This window comes from Colias philodice, chromosome 5, assembly GCF_061535455.1.
Source record: "Colias philodice isolate Cphi_HAF_F1 chromosome 5, ilColPhil1 Martin Lab GWU primary, whole genome shotgun sequence".
NCBI classification, from domain to species: Eukaryota; Metazoa; Arthropoda; class Insecta; order Lepidoptera; family Pieridae; genus Colias; species Colias philodice.
The window spans coordinates 1,271,616-1,298,363 of NC_143090.1; the positions used below are offsets into that span (position 1 = coordinate 1,271,616).

General features: G+C 34.5%; 3 protein-coding genes across 5 annotated transcripts in view; 2 read left to right on the plus strand and 1 right to left on the minus strand.

The window, feature by feature from the left end:
- Nucleotides 1-14: 14 nt before the first annotated feature.
- LOC149488230 (FAST kinase domain-containing protein 4) lies at nt 15-8,831 on the minus strand. 3 transcript variants are annotated; one of them, XM_089695387.1, is made up of 11 exons: nt 8,711-8,831; nt 8,340-8,502; nt 7,719-7,903; nt 7,200-7,427; nt 6,726-6,898; nt 5,944-6,169; nt 5,134-5,284; nt 4,169-4,399; nt 3,880-3,946; nt 3,388-3,493; nt 15-2,623 (listed from the first exon to the last, which is right to left on the minus strand). In XM_089695387.1, exons 2-11 carry the CDS (start codon nt 8,500-8,502, stop codon nt 2,516-2,518), a joined length of 1,638 nt encoding a protein of 545 aa, XP_089551513.1. In that variant the 5' UTR covers nt 8,711-8,831; the 3' UTR covers nt 15-2,515. The 3 variants fall into 3 exon arrangements, with proteins under 3 accessions (XP_089551513.1, XP_089551515.1, XP_089551514.1); XM_089695389.1 differs by having other exon boundaries at nt 8,340-8,514; nt 8,711-8,810; XM_089695388.1 differs by having other exon boundaries at nt 8,631-8,810.
- A 1,913-nt stretch (nt 8,832-10,744) lies between these two features.
- LOC149488231 (uncharacterized) overlaps nt 10,745-26,748 on the plus strand; it is a 67,423-nt gene continuing 51,419 nt past the window's right edge. Inside the window, exons 1-3 of the mRNA XM_089695396.1 lie at nt 10,745-10,863; nt 14,452-14,522; nt 14,803-14,860. The gene's annotated coding sequence lies outside the window, so the exon portion shown is untranslated. The remainder of the gene's footprint in view (nt 10,864-14,451; nt 14,523-14,802; nt 14,861-26,748) is intronic.
- Nucleotides 17,949-19,256, plus strand: LOC149488232 (uncharacterized). Its single transcript, XM_089695302.1, has one exon. The coding sequence runs from the start codon at nt 17,949-17,951 to the stop codon at nt 19,254-19,256; it is 1,308 nt and encodes a 435-aa protein (XP_089551428.1).

A 26,748-nucleotide genomic window follows, 5' to 3' on the forward strand; every position in this document is an offset into this window, starting at 1 on the left:
TTTGTTTAATTGTCTATTTATTTATTATTAACATTAAAACCGTACAACGTACAATCAAAAATAAATACAAATTAACATCGTACGATTTTCATCATCCATACTTTGTACAATACTTGCTAGAAATCTACAACACAAAGATACCAAATAATATTAAGGTTAAAAACAAGTGATAACTGCGTTAAAAACAACCGACTTCAAACTTGCACTTGCAACATTTACAAATATAGACAAAAATGCTTATAAAATAAAAACTACTGGGCCTATCCGAATAAAATTTTTATGGGACCAATTCGACACCATCCTGCATCGAACAAAAAAAGAATCACGTAAATCGGTTCAGAAACCTCGGAGTAATCGGTGTACATACATAAAAAAAAAAAAAACATACCGGCCGAATTGATAACCTCCTCCTTTTTTTTGAAGTCGGTTAATTAGGTTCTTTTTATCTATGATATATTTTAATAGGTTTAGTGTTGAAGGTTTTAACAGAAGCTATTTTATATTTTATGAAGACAAAAATGTAATACAGTCCTTGATATTGATATCCTATTGTAAGAGCTAGCGCGCACGAGCAACTTTGTCTTCGCAACTATTTTGTCTCTCCACCCATGAGCTAGTATGAAAGTGCGCGCACGTAGCGACGCAACTCCCCATACAAATTGATGGGAGAGACAAAATAGTTGCGGAGACAAAGTTGCTCGTGCGCGCTAGTTCTAAACTGATTTTAATTAATTCGTAAATGTAGTTATAGTAATTAGGCTTAGTATGGAAAATACAAAAAGTATATTTTTCGAAAGTAAAAATGTAGTATAAGCCTTGATGTCCTATAGTTTTTGAAACACTTCAATTTTTAAGTGATTTTATTAAAATTAACGTAAATTTTAAGTACTAACTGAAAATAAGCGTGACCACTTTTTTTTTTTTGAAAGAAATGTAAACCTAAAAGACAAATTAACTGTAACAAAATCATATGAAATAATTACATATAACAAATTATAACAACAACAACGTATTGAAATATTTTAGGCATTTATGAAATACCAGGACAGTATGACATTTAAAACGGCTTCATGTAAATAATGGTAAAAGAAGAATAATGAAAAGAAGTTTGAGCAAATTGAATATGTTCCTTCTTTTGTATATTTTGATATGATAAATAAAATAAAATGTAATATAATTAGAATTAGAAGAATCGGTAAATACAATGAATTTGAAAAGCGATTTCTTAACTAGACTTGCTTGTAAATAATCGTAATGTCATCTATACTTAGTCTGTGTCTATACTAATATTATAAAGCTGAAGAGTTTGTTTGTTTGAACGCGCTAATCTCGGGAACTACTAGTCCGAATTGAAAAATTATTTCTGTGTTCGATAGCCCATATATCGAGGAAGGCTATAGGCTATATAATTATCATCACGCTAAGACCAACATGAGCGGAGCACTGCGGGTAAAACCGCGGAGCACAGCTAGTAAAATAATAAAATGAATAAATCGCAACGCATCGTTTTAATTTTTAGAGTGAAAAAAAAGTGAAGTCCCATGTCCCCTAGTGGGGTAAGGGGCAGATGCATTATAATATATCTGTTTCACTGATCGATTTTCTTTAGGGACAAGTAGATGATCAGCCTTCTGTGTCCTACCAGACCGAGACATTTTTTTTTTCTTCGTCTCCACCGGGAATCGAACCCAGGACCCACCTCTCGGTATTACGCTCACGCGTCAACCACTGTACCAAGGAGGCGGTCAATTTCTAGAGTACTTGCTTAAAATGAAACAAAAATACGAGAAAATAACATTTCGAGATAGGAAATACTTCCATCTGAACATTACACAACCTACAGAAACGTAAAACATTTTCTTCTCTTATTTTGAAGCTTTAATATAGAGTAAAAGCTAACATGTCCATATCAGACATTGAGGTATTATTACTACGTATAGAGAACACAACACGAACAAAAGGACGGCTAGTGAGTCATAGATTAAGCGATGTCACCGACTCACCGCTGCAGAGGCGACACTTTGTAGATATTTGCCTATTACTACTTATAAATTAAGATGATTATTATTATTACTTTGAGACGCTGGGCTCTAACTCGTGTTACGAATAGTGTAGTAGCGATGTCCTCTCTAGTACGTAGTACATAGTAACTCAATGATATCAGCCCAATTTTTTCAGTAAATACGGGTGTTTTTAGCATATTAATTCCTCACAAGTTCAATGATTCATATACAGCGTGTTCTTTTTTGTTCTTGAATTAGTTACGTGTTTCATAACTAAATCTCCAAGAAAAATATAGTTTTATACGTTTCTACCTTAAATGTGCAATCACAACAGCTGTTAATTATTTCTACGCGTAATATACATGAAAAAAAAGAACAGCCTGTATATCACAACTACCCTCAACTTCAATAAACATCAACTCCATACAAAATAAATCTCATTATCCCTATGACGTCACATTCGCACACAATGTCACAATATATCTATATATATATGTATGTATTTACAAATCCTATAACGCGACGATCTCCTTTAGCCGTTTCTCGATGTATTGTACTCGTGTTAAAAGCTTGTCCTTTGGACTGTATTCTGTGTACGGTATGTGCAGTACTTTGAAACCCTGGAAAGAAGAAAAATCATTTAAACTGACATTTGAGATAAATCTAGTTGTTACTTCACTACATAGTATAAAACAAAGTCGCTTTCTCTGTCCCTACGTCCCTATGAATGCTTAAATCTTTAAAACTACGCAACGGATTTTGATGCGGTTTTTTTTAATAGATAGAGTGATTCAAGAGGAAGGTTTTAGTATATAATTTATTATGTTTTAGACAAAGCGGGCGAAGCCGCGGGCGGTAAGCTAGTTGATAATAAAGAGTAACAGTTAAAAAGTCCACTGATTCTACTATCACTGTTTAAAACATAATTTTAAATAGCAACAAAAAAGCTAAACAAGATGGCATAAGCATATAATTAACCCATTTAAAGTCGAGCACACTTTTAGTAAGATTTATCAGATACAATTTAAAGAATTAATAGTATTATAATTATGTATTGGTTGTCCATTATTGTCTTTACTTCTACTACTTGTTATATTTTTAGTGAATTTATGGGTGTAAAACTGCTTATGAGCCTATTTAATAAAAAATGTGTTCGTGTACTAGTGTACACACGTAAGAAGTGAAACTTATTTATGACCTTATTTTTCAAAAAATAATTTACCATATGCAACTTTACAGAAATACGTCGAATCACGCGTGGTAGGTATAAGAAAAAGATGGCGCGTTACGGAAAAATGTCACGCGTAACGAAAAAATGTTACCCTAAATCTTTTTCCAGCCCCGATAAAGAAGTTTCACTTCAATAAATAAATAACGAACTCACTTTCATTTCCAGAAGTTTAGTGTAAAGTTTGAACACACCGAGCGGCGCGCACACTTTGCGAGTCATGTCGTGGTAGTCCAACGCTAACACTGCTATTCTGTGTGCACTGGAATTATATAAAATGCTTAATAATAATTAAATACAAATACCAAATTACTCATCACCATTATTTTCCATATCGATTTATTGACTATTGACGATGATTGACGTACTATAAACAACTAGACTCACAATGGCCTATTATAAAGAAGGCAAAAAAGTCTGAGCGGCGTTGTAATAAATCTTCATTGAAATAAACACCTTATTTTGTGGGAGTAATGTTGAGAATCTATTGTATTGCTCATTAGAAAACTCTGCCTAATAGACGCGTAGACAGAATTTTGCTTCAGACATTTTTTGCGGCGTGATTGTATGTCTATCTGTTTATTATACATCATTCTAGATTATTATTTAACCGTATAGTATTTAAAATTTATATGAAGCTCTATTTACTTTTTGTTATTTTCTGCTTTTTGTAACGGCATCGGATGACATTTCGAGTCGACGGCAAATTCCGCATCTGAAAACAAAAATATAATTTTTTAATTTATATTATGTAATCAGAGAGAATAAGAAATACAATATTATTTAGTCACTAGTTAGAAATATAACATTACATAATTATGTTACATATTTACATTATTTCTTCTACTTTACAATTATTGAACTTTTTTTGGCTCAACCAACAACCAGATGTACCTAATATTATTATAATAGGATATTTTAAAAAGTACACACTCACCATACAAGAACCCCATTCCCGAATTGCAGTCCTTCTTCAAAAACGTTTCAGCCGAGACCAGACTCTTAAAAGTATCCATAATGCTATGTACATAGAGCGCTTTTTCCTTTGTATGGGATAGTGGGACTCCCACCGCTATGTCCTCGGCAAGACGTTGTTTGCATTTGGGGTGAGATAGAGATACATATGCGTCTATAGCCATAAGCTTGCGACGTGATGGGATTGGAATTTCTGTAATATTAAGAGATTGATTTAAAATAGGCTCATAGGCTAATTGATTTAGGAATAATTTTTAAATGAACAGTCAGTCATGTTTGTTGTGCAAAATACATTCAAGAAATCTGCAAGTTACATTTAGCGTTTTATATGAATTATTAATTTGTCTGAAATATACAGTATGTAACAGTGTCTACGCAGTAAATTCGATTGTAATTTTTACATAGTTTATAATTTAAATAGACATAATATTATACTTAATAAAATTAAACTTATAATTATATTAATGGTAGTCTGCAAGGTATATTATATTCTGTGGTCTGTACAATTTATTGTCTATTACCTAATAAATGTTATAAATAAAGGATCATGTGTGCCGAGCACACGCGTCAGAAGTAACAGTTCTTTGGTAGGATTCGAAGATTTAAGATACACAATCACAATCGTCGCTTTACTCGTGACGTGGCGGTATTGTCATGACACGACCATGAAATTTTACTCTCAACGCGCCTAAAGAAGTCTACTATATAAAAATAAGTCGGGTTTTCCTTCCTGACGCTATAACGCCAGAACGCACGAACCGATTTTCACGGTTTTGCATTCGTTGGAAAAGTCTCGGGCTCCGTGAGGTTTATAGCAAAGAAAAGGTGTCTCTGGTGGTGAAACGGAGTTCGCCCGGTTTGCTAGTCTCATTTAAAAATACACTAACCCAAGCAAAACCACGGCAAGTGACTAGTCATGAAACATACCTCCAACAGAAAGCAGCTGATCAATGAACTCGGGCTTGAGCGTTGATACAAGGTGATGTAACTCAGCCTTATTCAATATTAGTAGAGAGAATACTAGATCTAACCAAGAGAGCGCTTTGGTCATTTCTTCCTCCTTGAGTTGGAGCGCAATCTGGAATATTTATTTGTTGTTTTTATTTGTCTGTGTATTTATGGTTCAATTTTGAAAACTTAATTCCCACAAAACACTTTACAGTCGATAATATTGCGGTGTTTTATAATAAGCTTAACTAATTGTATTATTTATAAATAGCTCTTGTTTTAATTTGCACTACAAAGAATATGCGTACAATATTGAATATCAGGCAAACGGACACGCAAAAATGGATCAAACCGAGCATATATAACTACATACATATGTAAAGTCCGAACAAAGGCTAATAATAATAATTGAATATCAGAAGTATTGTACAACATAGTATTGTATTCAAAATTGAAGCTTTAATTAAGCTTTGTATTGTATTTGAATAAATGAATCAATAATATAAAAGTGAATCACAAAATGTGTTGGCAAGCACATAACTCGAGAACGGCTGAACCGATTAATATTAATTAATTCTTTTTTTATAATATTCCTTGAAGTATGAGGATGGTTCTTATGTAGAGAAAACGTAAACATGTACCATGGGCGAAGCCGGGGCAGACCACCGCCAGACCGACCGAGACATTTTTTTTTCTTCGTCTCCACCGGGAATCGAACCCAGGACCCCTCGGTGCTACGCTCACGCGTCAACCACTGTACCAAGGAGGCGGTCATTCAACACAACGCACCTCAAAAAAGCTATCCGAGTTCGGTGGCAGATAATCCAATGTGGCCAGCGTAATCATAGCAGATGCTATATCCCCGGGCCTGCAGACATCTTTATTGGCTTGCATCCATTCAGTAATGGCCGCTAGGGCTTCCTCGTGTCGGTATTTGAGGAGCCCTAGCGACACTATGATCGAGTTCACTACCGCTGGCTTGTCATTGTTCGAAGGTAGATTGGTTATTACATCGCTGAAATAAATAAATTAATGAAATTTTTCACTTATGAACTGGTGCATAATCTAAATATCTGATAAAATGTATTTTAGGTAAACCTCTCAAAAACCGACCGCCTCCTTGGTACAGTGGTTGACGCGTGAGCGTAGAACCGAGGGGTCCTGGGTTCGATTCCCGGTGGAGACGAAGAAAAAAAAATGTCTCGGTCTGGCAGGACACAGAAGGCTGATCACCTACTTGTCCCTAAAGAAAATCGATCAGTGAAACAGATGTATGATTATTGCATCTGCCCCTTACCCCACTACGGGGACACGGGACTTCACTTTCTCAAAAACTGCTGCTGCACTATGGTTTGTATAATATTTGAATGTTTGTTGCACATAATAGCAGAATCAATAATACAGACATGAGAAATTCAGAAAAAAAGGTTTTAATTCAATTGAAAACCTTGAAGTATATGTACAAAATTCAAACACAAATATATTCTTAATAGAAACAAGATACATAAATAAAGAAAATAAAATCATTCCAATTTATATATAAATAATCACGTTATTGACATTAAAGTTACCTGCAAATTCTATCCAAAAGCACAGGATCAGGGAAGTTCAATGCAGCCATTGAGAACAATAAATCAGCTGATTTCTTCAAGTCGATATTTTCTGATTGCTTTGTGATATTGTAAGAGAGGGCTCGGAGGAGGGGCGTACTGCGTCTGCCTTTTTGCTGTAGGGCTTTCATTACCTAAAAAATAAATTTTAAAATTAAGGTTTTTTTTTTTTTTTACTGCGGCATAAATAGTACTGCTATGGTCAAGGAGGGACACTTTTTCTGATTATTACAATATTTTATACGCATTGTAGTATGTATGCAACTTAAAAATTAAAATAGCCTTGTAAAGTTGTATCATTCACTTGAAAAATTAAACAAATAATTATCTACAAATCTACACAAATCTGTGCTCAAACAAGTCTGTAAGCATATTATGTTAACAGAAAGAACACAATAAACAGGCAGTATAAAAATAGCAATGAATAGCACAAACCTTAATCATCTGCGGCAAGGACAGATTAGCAATCAGTCGAGCGGCCTCATCATCTCCTGTGATCCCCAAAACTGTGCTCAAATCCTCCGCCATGGTTAAAGAAGCCATGGCCTGAGTGGCTGGTGTCCTGGCCAATATGCGGCAAAGTTTTAGAAACCGCGGGTCCTTCTCAAAGTCGGATAACTTTACTTTATTGGAACTAGACCATTCAGAGAGGACGGAGACCATCTGAAATCATGTTATGAAGAATTAATACTACAGTATTTTTTTATAAAAAAAAAATATCTAGAAATTTTATCTATAATAATTCGTATTAGATTCTTAATACTTAAATAGCTTTATTAATTAGAAAACATGATAAAATATCAACTAACTACTAATTTGCTTAAATTCTTTTTTATCCAAAAAGTCTGTGTAAAAAAATAAACAGGCATTTAATAATTGTATTTCTTTGAACTTACAGTTGATCAGAATACCGTTTAAAAAATCACACCATAGACATAGAATACAATGATTTACCTTCAACGCATGACGTCGAGAAATAACAGGGTTCTCTGCAACTAGGAGTAATGTATCTATATCAGTTGCTTTAAGTATTTGAGCGTCCAACTGCTGTATTCGGTTGATTTTTACAGACTTTGCACTTGGCTTCTTTAATTCACCTTCAGGTGTATTTAAAGTAGCAAAAGCTGCCGCTACAAGACCTGGGATTAATAATAAAGTTATTTATAGTTTTTTTTTTTAACATTGAAATTTGAAATGTATCAGTTTTTTACAGTATGTATCAGTTAAAATTCGTTTTTGGCGGTTATTTGAAAAAATAATATAAATTGTTGTTTATAATTTTTTAAGCATTACATAATAAATACGTATTGTATTTATGCCAATGAGAATCAAATTAATAGAAAAAATGTATATTTTTGCACTATTAATCCGTCAGTCCTCGGATCACAGACACAATAGAAAATATATTGTGTCTCGGCCCGATCGGGCCGCTCGGTGGTCAATGGGTTAATACTTATAAATTGAGAACTACTGAGAAACTATAAACGACTACTGAGAATATATAAAAACAAAGTAACTATCAACTACCAGCTACCTATATCACTGAAGTTTGTGTATGTTATGATAAATGTTTACCTTTAGTCTTTTCGGGTGTTTCATAGACATCGTCCTTGCCTGATATATCTTTGGGAGGGTCCGTTTTATCCGATTTAAATAAAGTAGCGCCAGGACCAGCATAGTTCCTTATAGACGATCGAGATCCTAACCTCAAAGCTACTAACCCTCCGAATTTCAACATCTGTAAATAATACTGCAAATTACGTTACTTAACTCGAATATAAAAGTGAAAAGGAGACTAAAACCTCGCCTATTATAGGGTTAAACAGTATAATTTCGCTGCGAAACACAAAACACAGTGGTTCTTACATCACGCTCAAAATTGATTTCTGGTACATATAAGAAAAAATCAAGTATATGTAACTAAAAAGCGGTCAAATACTAAATACCTTATAGTATTTCAACTTTATATTTATATAAAAATAAACTATTTTATAGCATTTAGAAAAATACTACAAAAATTTTAATCAATCCTTGTCATCTGTCAAGGTGTCAGTTTGACGCAAAAAACCATAGACTATAGTAGAGACAATATAAATATTTTTTTCTAGATAAGTAATAGTTTTCATCTGTGGTTTTCATCTTAGTTTTTTCTACCCGCATAATATCATTACATACTTTTTTCTATTATCTGAGAAATAATAGTTTAAAAACATATCTGAATTACTCAGACAAATATTTTTTCCAGCTTTAATCTTTTCACAAAGAAAGCTACGGATTTTTACTCTTTTTGATATCATATATTTGATTAAATGCGAAAGTTTGTGAGGGTCGATATGGATGGATGGATATTTGTTATTCTTTCACTCAAAATATACTACTGAACCAATTACAATAACAATAAGCATTTAGTTGAAGACCCAGAATAAGACATAAGCTACCTACTTTTTATCCCGGAAATCCTTCAGGAATGGGAACTATGCGAGTTTTTCTTTGAAAACGCGGATTCCTTGAAGTACGAGGATGGTTCTTATGTCGAAAAAACGTAAACATGTACCACGGGCGAAGCCGGGGCGGACCGATACTTTAAACAAATATAGCTTATCTATATATTTTTAAAAACCTGTGTTAAAAACAATGAAAGTCACGGAACGCCTTGCTAAAAACCAGCATCACACGTATTGCCCGCTTTTAACTAATTTGATTTACATGTACAATTAATTTTTATAAAAAATTTTGACCAGTCATAATTATTAAAGCATGTACATATTTAAGTTTGTGTGTGATACTCGAATCAGTAGTGTGCTCTAGATACAATGCATGAAGTAGCTTTCAGTTCATGAAAGAATATTATGTGTAACATGGTTGGATCAGATTAGATTAGCCCCTACAAACTCCCCTGCTTTCCGAATCGGTGTTAAATGTAAAAAAGGTTATGACGATTCAAAAGTACTTAGAAGAAGTTTAATTGAATAAATAAATGTTTGAGTTTGAGTTTTTAAAAACAAAATCTTTATACGCAAAAAAAGTTAGAAACACTACACTAAATTTAAAATAGGCATGACGACAGTATCCATAAATGATCGTATTAGTGTTTTTAAGGGAAAATGTATAATAAATAAATTAAATATAGCGACTTAGAAATCTTAAAAACATGAAGATTAATGAGATTATCAATAAAATAAAACATTGAAATTCTGAAGTTCGCCATTTTGACTAAAACACGCGTGACGTCACGCATAAGTAAACAACTCACGTCAGATGTATTTTGTTGTTATGAATATGTTGAGAATACGCATTTTTATTTATTTTCTATTGTTTCACGTATGCTTTATCGACTCAGAACAGAAATATAATTGCGAATTCACGAATACATGGTTCGGGATTCTCCGCGCCAACTTTATACAATAATTTATTATTATTTTTTCGCTTGAAATAATTACTAACACATTTTTGAGCATTATTTTTATGTGGATTCACACTGCAATACTGCACACCACTTATAAACTTTGTAATTCGTTTCTATAACACATATTAAATAAAGACTTTTTTAATTTTCTTCGCAATGCGTACAAATAATTACGTATTTACCAAAGTTTGACGTCACGCCTACGCCATGACACCTGCGAGCTGTTTTGGCACAGATATTAAATATTTTTTGAAAAATGGCTTTAATCTTCGTTAAATTTAAGTATATTACCGAAATATAGGGTTTTTCTTGTATAGTAAACGTATACACACATTATGGAAGAGAATTTCAAAATCTTTCGTCATGCCTATTATAATAAATAATGAATGTAAAAGAATACAAAATTTTTGCTGTAATTCTGAAAATATTACTCAGAATTATTTAAAAAGCGAATCAAAAACAGTAAATATGAAAAATATCTATTAAATAAATATTTTTATACTGTTTTTGTGAATCATAACTTGTTGTAGGTACTGTTTTAATCTGTGGTTGCAAATTCATTTTTATTTTCTAGATTGTCGTTGGAATTGCAATTGCAAACGGTAGTGGGAAGAAGATTTGTTGTGATTAATTTCAAATAACTTATGTTTTTCTATTGAAAAGGTGAATCTAATACAATACAACTGTGAAATGGTAAACATTATTTTTTCTTACTATAAAAATATGCCGACGGTCATTCCTATTTGATCGCATCGTCCATGAGAATCTCACCGAAATATTATGAAGCCTGTAATTTCAATTTGTAACAAACAGAAATAAAAAATATACAAAACCACGGAAAACCCTGTTAAACATTACAGAACTGCCGCAAAATTATGAATCTACACTCAAAGTAAATATTTATACATCTACCTGACATTAATTAATAAATGAATAAGTTGCGATTAAAATCTTATCGTTTTTCGTCAAGTATGAATGCACAGTATCTGTTTAATAACTGTACTATAACTACTCTAAAATATGTTACATATATTCCGTGGAAAGTAAAAAGTACTCATAATAAATGTTGAAAAAGTGCAATTTTCAAACTATACCTTCTACCCTCTAATTCTAATAGAAATATTAAACATTTACTACCTACTCTTCTGTATGTGTCTTTAACAAGAGGTTTAATTTTATTAACAATGTATGTTGAATCCAGTTTTAACTAGAACTTACTATTAACTTATCTTAAGTTGTCACTCACACACATGGGCGTAGCCACGGTGGGGCAGGGTGGGGCGCTTGCCCCACCCTGGCTCTGACCTGGAAGGTACCTAACCAAATCTAAAAAACTTAATTATCTAGGTAGTTAGTTAGGTACTGACTACAAAACTTAATATCCGTTTAAAAAAATTCTCACTCGAAAGTTGTCAGTCGACACAAAAAGCTTGCGCTTCTATGTTGTATGATTTAAACCACCTTTGGTGACAGAAAAACCAGGTGCCAAATTCGCACTAAATTTCCCATCCAATTGCACGCCTCATAAGCGAAGCGTTGAGGTGGGTACTACTGTCACTTCGCGCAAAACATCTGATTTTTCAAACTTAAAATGTCTTTATGTATCATACATTGCACTTGTAAGATAATACATATACACACATATTAAGAAAAAACACTATTTTTAACGTTCATGATATTTTTGATGTCATTTTTGTTATTTAAACTAGTTAAAAAACAGTTTAAAAAAGTTCTGTCTTGGACGTCCGTGTGTCTGTATGTGCGGATCCTTTTTCTTGTTAACACGATAGCGACCGAAATACTTTACTAATCGAGTCTTTTTTTTTCTCTTACGCTTGAGTATGCTCAGGAATAGAACCCTTTCATTTTTCAGGGACTGATTCGATGTGGTTTAATTGTTATTCAATAAACAAAAATAATAATTAATAAATATTTATTAAAAAAAAATTATGAGGCGTGCACTTTTGGATTTTCCAAATTATTTCACGTTTGTTTTAGGTTAAGGGTCACTTACTGACCATAAAAGCACAAAAAGCTGACAGATCCAGGTGGAGCTTCGCTCGTAATCTTAAATAAAAGTTTTTGGCCGATATCTCGGAAACTATCCACTTTAAGGCAAAAAATATTTAGATTTTTTTGAAGATAGTAAAATTTTACATCTTTTATATTATGTTGTAAACTTTTTTGTAAAACTTTCCGTTTACGATTTATAGCCTATTTAATGAGTTTTTAGCAAGTAACTCTTTAAATATTGGATTAATCAATGAAATGCATATATCCATTATTTAAGATTACTTTATTTGTAACTTTTTTTCTAATGCTTTTTGAGTTATTTAACGTTTAATGTTGGATTACCGGGCGAAAAATAGAAAATTTCAAGGTATGTATGTTTTGTATATATTCCGTACAACTAAATAATATTGAGTAGTTATTTTAATATATTCGGATGCAAGAATAAAATAAAGGGAAATGAAAGGAAATTTAAAAAAAATGTATTAAAAATAATTTCTATAAGTAAAAAAAATAAAAAATTTTGCCGTTTCGAAAACGGCAAAAATCCTGGAATTTTCTTCTTCGTTTTCATTACATCCGTAAAAAAACTTTTGGCCTGCCACGTCACCCGCCGAGCGGCGGCATTTCTACATTGAACGTACAATAACTCAAAAAATATGGACACTAGAAAAAATTTCAAACAAAAGTAGTAGAGAATAAAGTTATCTAAAAACTACATACCTACATGCATTTTATTGATTAATCCAATATTTTACGAGTTATTAGCCAAAAACGATAGACCGGTTCATTAAATAGTCCATAAACCGTAAGCAGTAAGTTTTACAAAAAAGTTTACAGAATATAAAAGATGGGTAATTTGATTTTCTACAAAAAAGTCTAATTAACTTTTGCCATAAAGTGGATAGTTTTCGAGTTATCGTTCAAAAATTATAAGATTGCAAGCAAAGCTCCATCTGGATCTATCAGCATTTTGTGTTTTTATGGTCAATAAGTGACCCTTAACCTAAAAAAAAAATGAAATTGAATCGGAAGTGCAAGGTTAAATGCTTTATTTACTGAGTTATGTCTACCATTTGAAATTTCGAGAATGAATTTAGAAATCAAAATCAAAAGATACAGCCGTTTTATGCTGCAAATTATCGCAAATTTCGACATTCGCAAGGCAATAAAAACCTACATTGTACTTCCCGTGAACACAAAGTCTTTGAAATTTCGTTAAAAGCAATGTCTTATAGCACAGATAAAGGAAAAATTGCTAAAACCTACATTTTAGAGTTACAACATAATAAAAAGTAGGTTTGTTCGGAGCCCTCGGTGCGCGAACCCGACTCGCACTTGGCCGGTTTTTTTTTTGCCCCACCCTGTGCCCATGGCTAGCTACGCCCATGCTCACACATGTTGTTATTGTTTAAATTATATTAATAGAAATTAGCCATCCCTCACAAGGCACATTAAGAGCGTATACGCACTATGCGGGTAGCCGCATTGCGGGTAGCCGTCCGGCTGACCGCAATCACAATTATGTACGTAATATTCATTTCTATGCGCACTGCGATGCGGCTACCGCAGACCGCACAGTGCGCATAGAAATGAATATTACGTACATAATTGTGATTGCGGTCAGCCGGACGGCTACCCGCATAGTGCGTATACGCTCTAAGTGTTGTTTTTGAGATTACTTACTTATATAAGAAACTCTGTTGAATCTTGATTTATTTATGTTGCATAATAGATTTTAGACTTTATACATTTAGCTTTAGGAATGACAAAAAAGTGTAAGATTTTAATCAAATTACGAAATGATTTTAATACTTTTCAATTTAAGGTATCAAAACCAGCATTCCAGCTATTAACCCATTAAGCCCCGAACGGCCCGATCGGGCCACGACACAATAGATTTTCTATTGTGTCTGTGATTCCGGGGCCTGATGGCTTAAAGGCATTGTTATCATAAAGGATATATCATGAAACAAACACGAAAGCTGCCTCAAGGAAATGCAGCTTTTTTGCTATTCTTAATTTTTTTAATATTTTCATTAACTACCTGTGCTCCGTGGTTTCACCCGCATTACTCCGCTTCTGTTGGTCTTAGCGTTATGATACATAGCCTTCCTAGATAAACGGGCTATCTAACACCAAAAGAATTTTTCAAATTGGACCAGTAGTTCAGGAACTATCAACTATAACTAAATCTCAGGAGATTAGCACGTTCAAACAAACAAACTCTTTAGCTTTATAATATTAAGTAAAGATATGTATGCTCTTCAGGCGGGGGCAGATGGCGCTGGTGGGGCTCACTGAGTCTGCCGTGCTGCGGGCCCCCTCCCACGTATATTGAGGTAAAATCTTGTTTCTTTATCTTTTTTAAGCTGTTACAGTCTTCGCTTTTTGAACTTAAAATCAAAAGTAGCCTGTATTGAACTTCATGCAAAATTTTATTAGAATCTGATAAGCTATTTTTAAAGGGAATACATCCAACTGTCTTCCCATATGTTTATTATAAACAGTTGTATTTTCAATTTTTGTGTTTTAGCTTATCTAGTATATGTTTCAACTTATAGCTATTAATCCTTGAATAAGTTTTTTAATGAGTGTTGAAAATTTTCATTAAATTTTTAGGTTGTGTTCCGGATTGCTGTCAACCAGGATCTCCAATGGGTCGACAATGGATTAAATTGTGAGTTGTTTTATTTTCTATTAGAATTATTGCGTTAATTAATCAGTTTGATGAATGAACTCCTCCAAGTTAGGCTGACATGCAGCATGATTTTCAATTTAAGGCATCAAAATATGTATAAACCATAGGCATTCTAGTGCTTAAAGGCATTGTTATCATAAAGGATCTATCGTGAAACAAAACACAAAAGCTGCCTCAAAAATCATGATTGTTAAAATTGTTTGCTGTCATGCAAAAGCTCAGTTCATGTGTTAAACCAGCTACTCACGTACCTGTAGCAGGGTCAATTTTGAAATTGGACCCTAAATTGGCACCTTAATTGTGATGTGTATATCGTTAATTGTAATATACAGGGTGTTTCGTTACCGTGTAATTGATCGTGGTGTCTATTATCGATGTTTGGCACAGAGTATGCAAACAAAGGTTGTCAAATTATTTTGCAACTGTCATGCACCACGACACAGTCGACAGTCGTCGACACTTGTACTTCCGCATTCGATCGAGCCGCTCCTCTGCTGTGTGCGCGCGCGGCGGCCATTGAAACACGTGTATCGCATGACGCATCGGATAATTGGGCGCAAATTCATCGAGTGCTGCAGCATCTCCAAGGTACGTGGTGCATTGTTTTTGCTGCTCACTATTTCCGAACATCGATCTTGTGTTAACGTAATTTTCCCTAATGTAGTAGAAGCCACCCGCTATTTCGGCTTGGTGCGATTCTACATTATTTCTGGTGCCGAAACCCGGGAATTTGCGTATCAATTATCATATTCAAAAGCTTATGGTATTACTGGTCACACGTAATTCATAATCTAAAATCAAATTCAATTCCGTTCGTATTAGGTTCTTTGTTTAACAAAGTAGGAAGTTGTTATAAGATCTATTTAAGCAAACACTTATTTTTTCGGTGCTTAAATTCAACCGGCTTAAAACAATTTCATATTCTAAAACTTAATACATATTCAGAAGTACAAGTCAAAAGTGTTTAATTATTGTAGGAACTAGTTAAGCAATCACATATTTCATCGGTGCTTAATTTTACTTCGGCCTATAGTAATTTCACATTCCAAAACATAATTCATTCACGTTACAGTTTATCCTAACTACATAACTAATATTAAAACGTAATATTAGGTTAAATCGTAATATAAAATAATTTCATTTTATATTAATACTCGGGGGTAAATTGACAATCGCACGTCGAACATTCCAGCGGCTCGCGCAGCGCATCATCACTGTAACTTGTTATTGTAAGTTATAATCTGTATTCATTCACATTACCGTTTCATGCGATTTTCATCCTTAACTTCATATGCGTAAAGGTGAAATAATAATTTCATTGTTTCATTTTATTTCATTGTTTGAAAAATTACATCGAAGATTAACTTTGTTATTTAATTGTTTGTGTTTAAACGTTTTTACATTTTGTTTATTCGATATATAAATTTAAATTTAATAAGATGTCTTTATTAACTAAACATTCAACTCGGAAGTTAGGTTCTTTGAAAAAATTAAAATCTAAATCGGTGGATGAATATTATACGACTAAGGACTTATCGACATTGCGTAGAAAACGTACTATAGCGCTTAAAAGATTATCGAAGGCGTTAGAAATAGGTAATGCAGCTTTGAGTGATCGTTCACAATACGACCTATTTTTATCGTATCATCAGGAAATTAAACAAATCGTTTCAAATTTCGAAAATGCTCATTTTAATATACTCGATCTGTCGGACGACGCGGATAATGAAACTGAAATTGAGGAACAATTCGATGAATTATATTTTCAGATACAGTCTATTTATATTAGTTTAAGTAAACATGATACAAATAATTCGATTAACTCGAATATCAATTCGTCGAATATCCGTTTACCTAAAATTACATTGCCACATTTTTCGGGCAATATCAAGCAGTGGCCTGTGTTTTATGATACGTTTAATTCTTTAATTCATAACTCAACGTCAATTTCGGACACGGAAAGGTTTCATTATTTAATTTCTTCTCTTAGCGGGGATGCGTTATCGGTGGTTAAGGCGTTCCCTATGACTCATGAATATTATCGCGACGCGTATGAAGCTCTTATTAATCGCTATAAATGTAAACGAACATTAGCTTTTACTTGTTGGCAAGATATTTTAAACACTAACTTCGTGCATAACAACGCAACTGAGTTTCAAAAGTCACTCGACTTATTCGATGAAAATTTAAATATTTTAAAATCTATTGAGTTACCGATAGCTCGTTGGGATTTTGTTTTAGTTTACCATATTTTATCAAAATTAGACAAGAACTTACGCCGCGATTTTGAGGAGAAATATTCTAACGTGGAGTTGCCGTCTTATGATCAACTAGCGGTCCGCCCCGGCTTCGCCCGTGTAACATATTTACGTTTTCTCTACATAAGAACCATCCTCGTACTTCAAGGAATATAATAGAAAAGAATTATCGAAATCGGTTCAGCCGTTCACACGTGATGCCGTGACAACGCGAAACGGGTGCATTCCCGCCGCCTTTTTATAGCTCCCGCCGCGAAGCGCGTCGAACGCGGCAACTGATACACAAAAATAATCCTTATGGCATGATTCTGTATTCACGCGATTCCAAATGCGAAGCCTTATTACGAGATACACATTTTTCTGGTGTGAACAAATCTTTAAAGCATTCGACTACTCAAAATCAATCAATGAAACGTTTCAATTCAAATGCACTTGTTGCAAAGAACAATCGAGGTAATTCGAACGATAAGTCTAAAGTTTATTCAAGTAGCTGCGCGTATTGCCATAAGTCGCATTCTATTTTTTCTTGTCAAGATTTTATTAGTAAATCGATTGACGATCGTATGGCTATTGCCACTCAAAACAATTGGTGCTTTAATTGCCTGAAGCCATCACATCAATTAAAAAATTGCAAATCTATTTTTTCGTGTCGTATGTGTAAGCGTAAACATCACACCTTACTCCATCGCGATCATAACACTAAGATCGAATCAAATCAAATCGGGTCGTCGCTGGTGTCAAGGTCACATACGAATCATACAGTGCTGTTAGCCACAGCTATCGTTCAGGTTAAGGATGCTTCAGGTAATATGCAATCGTTTCGTGCCCTGTTTGATACGGGCAGTCAGAGCAATTTCATAACAGAATCAGCAGTAAAACTTTTAAATTTAACGCCGGCTTCAACAACCGCGGCAATTAGTGGCATAGGGGAAGCGGATGCACCTATTATCGGTGACGTCACTTGTTCTATCGGCACTAACGGTCGAATTCTATTTAACTTGGATATGCACGTCATATCTAAAATATGTGGCGATCAACCTATCGCTCAACTTAATTCATCAAGTTGGTCCCATATTAAATCGTTGCCGTTAGCGGACCCTGGTTTCGATATACCTGGTCCCATTGACATTTTGCTTGCTGCTGATGTATTCGCTGACTCTGTTCTTAATCAACATATCAAGGGAGGTGTCAACCAACCTACCGCGTTTAATTCAATCTTTGGTTGGCTACTTCTAGGTAAAACTAATATTTCATGTAGTAGTCTGTTGAAGACGTTGCCTGTAATCGATAATGATTTAAATTCATTAGTTCATCGTTTTTGGGAATTAGATTCAGTACCGCAAACTTCAATGCTAACTCCAGATGAGTTATTATGCGAACGTAAATTCGTTGAAGAACACTCACGTGATGAATCTGGGCGTTATATTGTTCGTATTCCATTTAAGAATAATTCAGAACCTACATTTGAGGGCTCTCGCGAAGTTGCTTTGCGTAGGTTCTATGCTATCGAACGTAGGTTGTCACGTGACGCTTTGTTAAAATCGCAATATGTCGACTTTATGTCTGATTACATCGAAAGTGGTCACATGACAGTGGTTCCTGTAGCACAAGTTGGCACAGGAAAATACTACATACCTCATCATTGCGTTCTACGCCCTGACTCTGCGACCACACGCCTCCGCGTTGTATTCGACGCTTCTGCGAAGGATATGCATTCTAAGTCACTGAATGACACACAACTTATCGGCCCAAAGCTACAACCGAATATTTTAAATCTACTTTTACGCTTTAGGGAACACAACGTTGTCTTCATGGCTGATGCTCGTCAAATGTTTAGACAGATTGTAGTAGCGCAAGAACATCGTGATTACCAACGTATTTTCTGGAGGAGTTCTCCTGATGAGCCCCTCTTAGAATATCGTTTAAATACAGTCACATATGGATTAGCTTCGTCTCCGTTTCTCGCTTGCCGTACTCTTCGACAGCTTGCTGAAGATGAGGGAGATTCTTATCCACTCGCAAAACGAGTACTACTGTCTGATGTTTATTGTGATGACGTCACAACCGGATTTTCATCGTTAGAGGTCGCTCAGGAAGCAAAGTCGCAGATTATTTAACTTTTTAAGCGTGGACAGTTTGAACTTAGGAAGTGGGCTAGTAATAAACCGCAGTTGTTGTCTGATCTACCCAGTGATAGTTGTTTGACTGGATCCGTATCGTTAGACAATTCTGATAATCAAATTCTTAAGGTATTAGGTCTTAAATGGAATCCATCCACAGATACGTTCGTTTTCGAAATTGAATCTACTTATCGGCCATGTACTAAGCGTTCAATTCTTAGTGAACTCGCTAGGGTTTTCGATCCGTTAGGTTTTTTATCTCCCATCACAATTCAATCAAAATGTTTAATTCAGAAGTTGTGGATTCTCGGCGTTGGATGGGACCAAACGCCGCCTAACGAGATCATCAATACATGGAACAAGCATCGCACTCAACTTAATCTTTTGAGTGAACTTCTAATTCCTCGGCAACTTACCTGCACGGATGCTGTATCGTATGAGCTACATGGGTTTTGTGACAGTTCTACCCTTGCATACGGAGCTGTCATCTATTTACGTGTTACAGATGCTGTTGGTAATATTCATGTTTTCTTCGTTTGCTCTAAGGCTCGAGTTGCACCTCTTAAACATACATCGTTACCACGACTCGAGCTCTGTGCTGCAGTTCTTCTATCAGATCTTTACAAATTTGTAAAAGATACGTATCTTTCTCGTATTCATATTGATTCTGTATATTTGTGGTCTGACTCAACTATCGTTTTGTCTTGGCTGCGTTCTCATTCTTCGCGTTGGACAACATTTGTCGCGAATCGTGTCAGTCACATACAGGATATCACCCCTATAGACTGGTGGCATCATGTATCCTCAGGTGATAATCCTGCTGATTTGTGTTCACGAGGTTTATTTCCGAGTGAGCTTGTGCACAATGCCTTATGGTGGGCGGGACCGTGCTGGTTAACCCAAGGTAGTGATACTTGGCCTACGGATACAGCTGTTGTCACATCAAATGAGGAGAAGGTCGTTATGGAGAAGGAGCAACGTAAGGTAGCTCTTTCCGCTGAAGAGAGAGCTCCAATCGAACCAACAATAATTGACTCTTTACTTAATCGTTATTCATCATTTCAAACAATCGTTAACATTTTGGCATTTGTATATCGTTTTATCAATAACTCTAGAACCCCATCGTTAAACATGTACAGAGTCAAGTCTTTTCGAACGAAATTGCTAATCTTAAATCGAACAAACCTTTATCGAAACCTTTTCGAAAACTCAATCCATTTATCGATCGATTAGGTATTCTCAGGGTGGGCGGTAGAATTTCACGCGCAGGTTTAGAATACGAACAAAGGCATCCAGCCTTTCTACCGTCTGATCATCCATTAACGTTTTTAACTATCGACAACATTCATCGTAACTACTTGCATCCAGGCCATTTCCTTACCTTAGAGCCTTTGACAGCTGTCCCTGATGAAGATCTATCAAATGTTAATATAAGTCGGCTTCATCGGTGGCCGTTGTTACAATCATTTCACCAGAGTTTTTGGTCCAAATGGAAACACGAGTATCTTAACTCACTAACACAACGCGCCAAATGGACTAAGGATTCTAAACCGCTTCAGATAGGCTCAATGGTGATAATTAAGGATGAAAATCGTGCGCCACTACAATGGTCTCTTGCCAGAGTAGTGGATCTTTTACCCGGTTCTGATGGTGTAGCTCGGATTGCAGTAGTTAAAACAGCGAAAAATCATATAATTCAAAGACCGTTGGTTAAGTTATGCCCTCTACCAATCGAGGACTAGCTTAAATCGTTTATCTTTCTTTTAGTATCGTAAGGTATCTAGACATTAAGTTATCGTTAGCAATAAGATATCGTGTCTGTGTAACATCTATCGTGTTATACAGAATCAATTAGTTAGGTAACTAGTTTTTATCGTAATCAATAAGTATCATCAACAATTATACGGATCATTTTATCGTTCTCGTTCCCATTATGTTCTATTTATCGTCTGACCAGAAAATACCATAGGCATTTTGGTGGGCGGGATGTTTCGTTACCGTGTAATTGATCGTGGTGTCTATTATCGATGTTTGGCACAGAGTATGCAAACAAAGGTTGTCAAATTATTTTGCAACTGTCATGCACCACGACACAGTCGACAGTCGTCGACACTTGTACTTCCGCATTCGATCGAGCCGCTCCTCTGCTGTGTGCGCGCGCGGCGGCCATTGAAACACGTGTATCGCATCGGATAATTGGGCGCAAATTCATCGAGTGCTGCAGCATCTCCAAGGTACGTGGTGCATTGTTTTTGCTGCTCACTATTTCCGAACATCGATCTTGTGTTAACGTAATTTTCCCTAATGTAGTAGAAGCCACCCGCTATTTCGGCTTGGTGCGATTCTACACAGGGTGTCCCGCTTTCGGTATACTAAGCGCGAAGGGACTTGTAGTTTTGCATACACTGATCACATAAAAAATACTTAAATAACAAAATTACGCGAAAAATTTTTTGCTAAAATTTTCCTTAAAATCCATGTATTCGTCTCTAGCTTCGCGCAGCCGGCATATACCGCTTCGCTAATGTGAGTATTTTGTCTATGAAAACATAATCTTAAACGATAGCTCACATGCGGGTGGCAAAGTTGGGGGGTTTGCTTGTTGGGGGTGTACACATGGAATTTTAAGAATTCCTCTATTAAAAAAAAATGCGTCTGGAATTTTATAATTATTTTTTACGTACTCAGCGTATGCAAAACTACAAGTCCCTTTGCGCTTAGTATACCGAAAGTGGGACACCCTGTATATGCAGGGGCAATTTTGAGAACAACTGAAATTACTTCGACTACCGACCAACCGAGATTGTTCCAATATTGCTCCTACGGCAGGTACGTGAGTAGCTGGCTTTACACTCAGACTGGATGTGATCATGCGAACTGTACAAAATTGAAATTGCATGATTTGATATTTTTAAATGTTCATGCAACATGAATTCATGTCATGCTTGCATACCAGTGAGACTACTTAAGTATATAAATTTTCATAGATAAAGGTTTGTGTATGTTTAAAAATAATATTATAATTAATAATGAAAGGAATACTTGAAAGATTGATTGCAAATCAAATCTTATAAGATGATCTTATTAATATGTAATCTAGAAATCGAAAATTTTACTTAAACTGGTTTCAAGTTCACATTAAACTACCTTCAAACTATACTTGCTTTTTCGAACGAATTTAATTCTAACTAAATTTTGGGAAATCGTTATTGCATTTTTTATTCCCCTTAATGTAGTTACGATCGCTGGCCAATTGCTGTGGACGGATCAATACATTTCCACTCTTATATCGCACCCTTGTGTGCATTGTGTATTTTTTTATAGATTAAGTAATACTATATTGAACTCGACCTAGATGGTTTATTTGGGATTCCTTTTTACAATAAACCTCTCTATATATACCTACTAGCTTTCCGCCCGCGGCTTCGCCCGCGTTTTCAGAGAAAACCCCGCATAGTTCCCTTTCCCGTGGGATTTCCGGGATAAAACCTATCCTATCTCTCAAGTTGGATCGAACTGCACATGGTGTGCGAATTTTATTATAATCGGTTATGTGGTTTAGGAGTCCATTGAGGACAAACATTGTGACACGAGATTTATGTATATACATATATTAAGATAGTCAATTTTATAACGACAAAAGCAAGTAACAATGCATGGATTTGTTAAAATACGTATAATTTTCCACGTACACTTACCACCACGTACATATACAGGGTGTCCCACTATTGGTATACTAAGCGCGAAGGGACTTGTAGTTTTGCATACACTGATCACGTAAAAAATACTTGAACAACAAAATTATGAAAAAAATTTTTGCTTAATTTTTCCTGAAAATCCATGTTTTATTCTCTAGCTTCGCGCAGCCGGCATATACCGCTTCTGTAATGTGAGCATTTTGACTATGAAAACATAATCTTAAACGATAGCTCACGTTCTGGTAGCAAAGTTGGGCGGGTTGCTTGTTATGGGTATACGCATAAAGTTTTAAAAATTCATCTATTTGAAAAAAAATGCGTCTGGAATTTTTATTACTATTTTTTACGTACTTAGCGTATGCAAAACTATAACCTCCTTTGAGCTTAGTATACTAACAGTGGGACACCCTGTATTGAAGAATAATAAAATACTTATTGCAATAGAAAAGCGCAAAGTCTTACGAAAAACTACAGCTTTTGCAATAATCATAATTGTAACATAATTAATATGTCCATTTCCAATACGAAACATAACCCAACCTAAAACCTTACAGTAGCTAACCTTAATTTGTCGGTTAAAACATATTTCGTTTCGTGGTTGATATTTTAGCTTCATAACAATGTAGTATTAGAGATATCAAATCTCCAGTATTAGGCTATCGAAACCTGGGAAATTATTAAACATAAACTAGCTTTCCGCCCGTATTGCCTCTACAAAAATCTCGACAAATGACATACTAAAACTTTCCTCGACAACCATGCTATCAATTGATGAAAACAGAATGAAAATCAGTTTTTGAGTTTATCGCGAACAAACGCAGTGGGGAACTTTGTTTTATTACCTGTATGTTTGTAAGATTGCATGGAAAGGAATTTCGACTCGATTTTGAGACACTTTAAACCGACAGATTTGATTCAAAGTGCACTTATCAAGGATCGGTGACAATACAATAATTTTATTAGTTAAAGCGTGTGTTTGTTAATTATATTATGTAGTAATACCTCAATTTGTCAGTACAGTACAGTCAGTCTATTGATGACGATTCTATTATTCGAAGGCCCGAGCATGGCACGTGGACCTCAACAGGGGGTCACTAATGATAGCGTTCGATGCGTAGGGTGTCACGTTTTAGCGATAGACTTCTGTTTAAAGTCTATGTTAGGGCTATTTTAGTCATCCTGTGTTTTTTATCGTGGTGTTTGCTTTGGATATAATTAACTGTAGGTATTCTGTATTACAAATTGTGTGTATGGTAAGTTGCCTATGTAAGTGATAGCCCATTGCAAGTGTGTCTTATTTTAGTTATACATAGTATTTGATGTGATTGAACTTAAAAACTTATCTTGTACAATTTTTAGTTTATTCCTGTTTGGTGTGTGACTATTAATTTTTACGAAAGGCATTTGCCAAATGTTTAAAATTAAAAACAAAGCTTATCAACATGATATCGTATATTTAATTAAAATACAAGTGTAAAAAATGAGAGTATGTAATTCATTATAATATATTATGCATAAAATTACGCAACGTTAATTAGAGATCGGAGATTGTCTGAGTGTCTTACTGGTGCTTTAGTAATAAAAACTAATCACGCGACGTAAGCTATATTATATAGATTAAGTAAATACATACATATGCCAATAATTAGTTTCTTTATCTTACTCTCATTTTGTTATATAAGTATTACGATAGGTCGATAGCAAAAGTTTGTCATTCGAGTGCTAAAAGAATGGAATGTGAGGATTCTTAGAATATCGAACATACATTTTCTGATAATTTAATAGAAGATCGGTCGAAGAACTTTTCGTATAAATATTGTTAAGTCAGATACTATTGCCTTTTTTCACTATAGAATTCCTTTTATGTACGGACCAATTGTATTAATTTACTATAGATAACAGTTTATTGTAAGATTTTCCTAATTAGATACCCACGATACACGAGGTCTTGTTAGTAATTCAAATGTAATCAGATTTTTTACATTTTGATTTATGAAGTTAATTAAGTTTTGCATTATAAAGCCACCAGTTGCGCCGCTTAACCGCACCCTAAAGCGCAAAAATCAGTAAACATTACCTTCTCGTCTTATAAATGTAAAAAATATTTCATACCTTCACATCGTTGCAATAATCGTGTCTCCGGTTCGACTCGGAAGTGCGAGGGGGAACAAATCTAATCTCCATGCAATAAGATGTAATCCCGACGGATCCGGGAATTAAATGCTGGAATACTGGGGTGCATTTGTACTATGCAATTTGTTAACTGAAGAAATAGTCAAGACGTGATAATGATAAAGCAGATTTGATAATCTTTCTTCTGAGCACCTATAATGTACTGGAAATTGAGGGAATAAGTATTTGACGTTTTAAAACCTCCTCCTAATTTCATAGCAACTTTGCATTTTGGTTATCATTCTGTATATTATCAAGAAAACTTCTGGAACCAAAATAAAGATAACATAAAATGCCCTAAGCAAAAATCACGTGAAAAGCTTAAAAATGCCCCTTATCTTGAAGGTACACAAAGCTCGTTCGTTAAATCAGTTGAAAGTACATATTAACAAGACTTCCCAAAACAAATAAAAAAAAACTTCCTCTCATCTTGAAGGTCAAAGCTCTTCTATCGTTTAATTATATAAAAGTAAACAAAACTTGGCCAAAACTAACTGATCCCAACCCCTGTAAGAGTCGAGTCAATCGATAAGTCACGTGGACTCACGTGCACAAGGCTTCATATACTTCCAATTAATATGAAGTGAATAATTTGTTAACGGGTCTTTCACAATGTTTATGTATTTTGTTTGTTTTACGAAGGAGGAATAAACAACAACAGATGAAGCAGTAATAGCTAAGAAACATTTTTAAAGTTAAAAGCAGTACGTGGGTACGATTAATCATTAATATTATATTGAGCCGATTAATTGCAAATAACGATTGTGTTAAAGTAAATATTTAGTGAAGTAGTAATAGTTAGACACATTTTTATTACAGTTATTATCCTAATTCCTACTTACTTACTTAGTATTTTTTGGTGAAATTCTGAAATGTGTATGTAGATTGCTTTAACAATTTATGAGAGTTAGGGAATGCTTTCTTAATTTGACGCACTTGATACTCTATTCAGTATTGTATTTTAAAAAGATAAACCATTATAACAATTATACACCTCAAAACTTCAACATACAATTTACACCATAATTTGCAAGACGATCTTTCTACTTAAAATAACTTGTTGTATATTTGTAGACTGCTAGCATATAAATTACTTTCGAGGGTACAACCTAATTAAGAAAATCACAATTAGATTTACCCAATAATTTAATAATATTTTACAAAGTTAGCTTATAAATACATCGTGAAAGATGAAAAATGGCGACTTCCTCCCTCTTTCGGTTGACAAATTACTGTAACCTTCAGCTTCTTATAGATTGTTGTATGATATAACTTGTTACACAATAAATCATTGATGTTTCTCCGTTTTTAGTTTTTATTCTGCTTTTGTTCTATCTTATTTGGATAGATAGATGTGAAAATCGAGTAATAAATAATATTAAGAAAGATAATCAAAATGCTTCAATTCATCAAATTCATCAAATTCTTTACGGGAAATGCATTTTGCGCGAATCGATAAAACTTGAAATAAATATCAAGCAAAAATCTAACACTAACCTATAACAAATCGATTTTCTTAAACATCCAACTTTATATTATTATTTATTAACTTACTTTAAGCATTCCTTATCTGGTGAGTTCAATCGAAAACCGTTAAGCCGTTTTTAGTTTTTACGTGA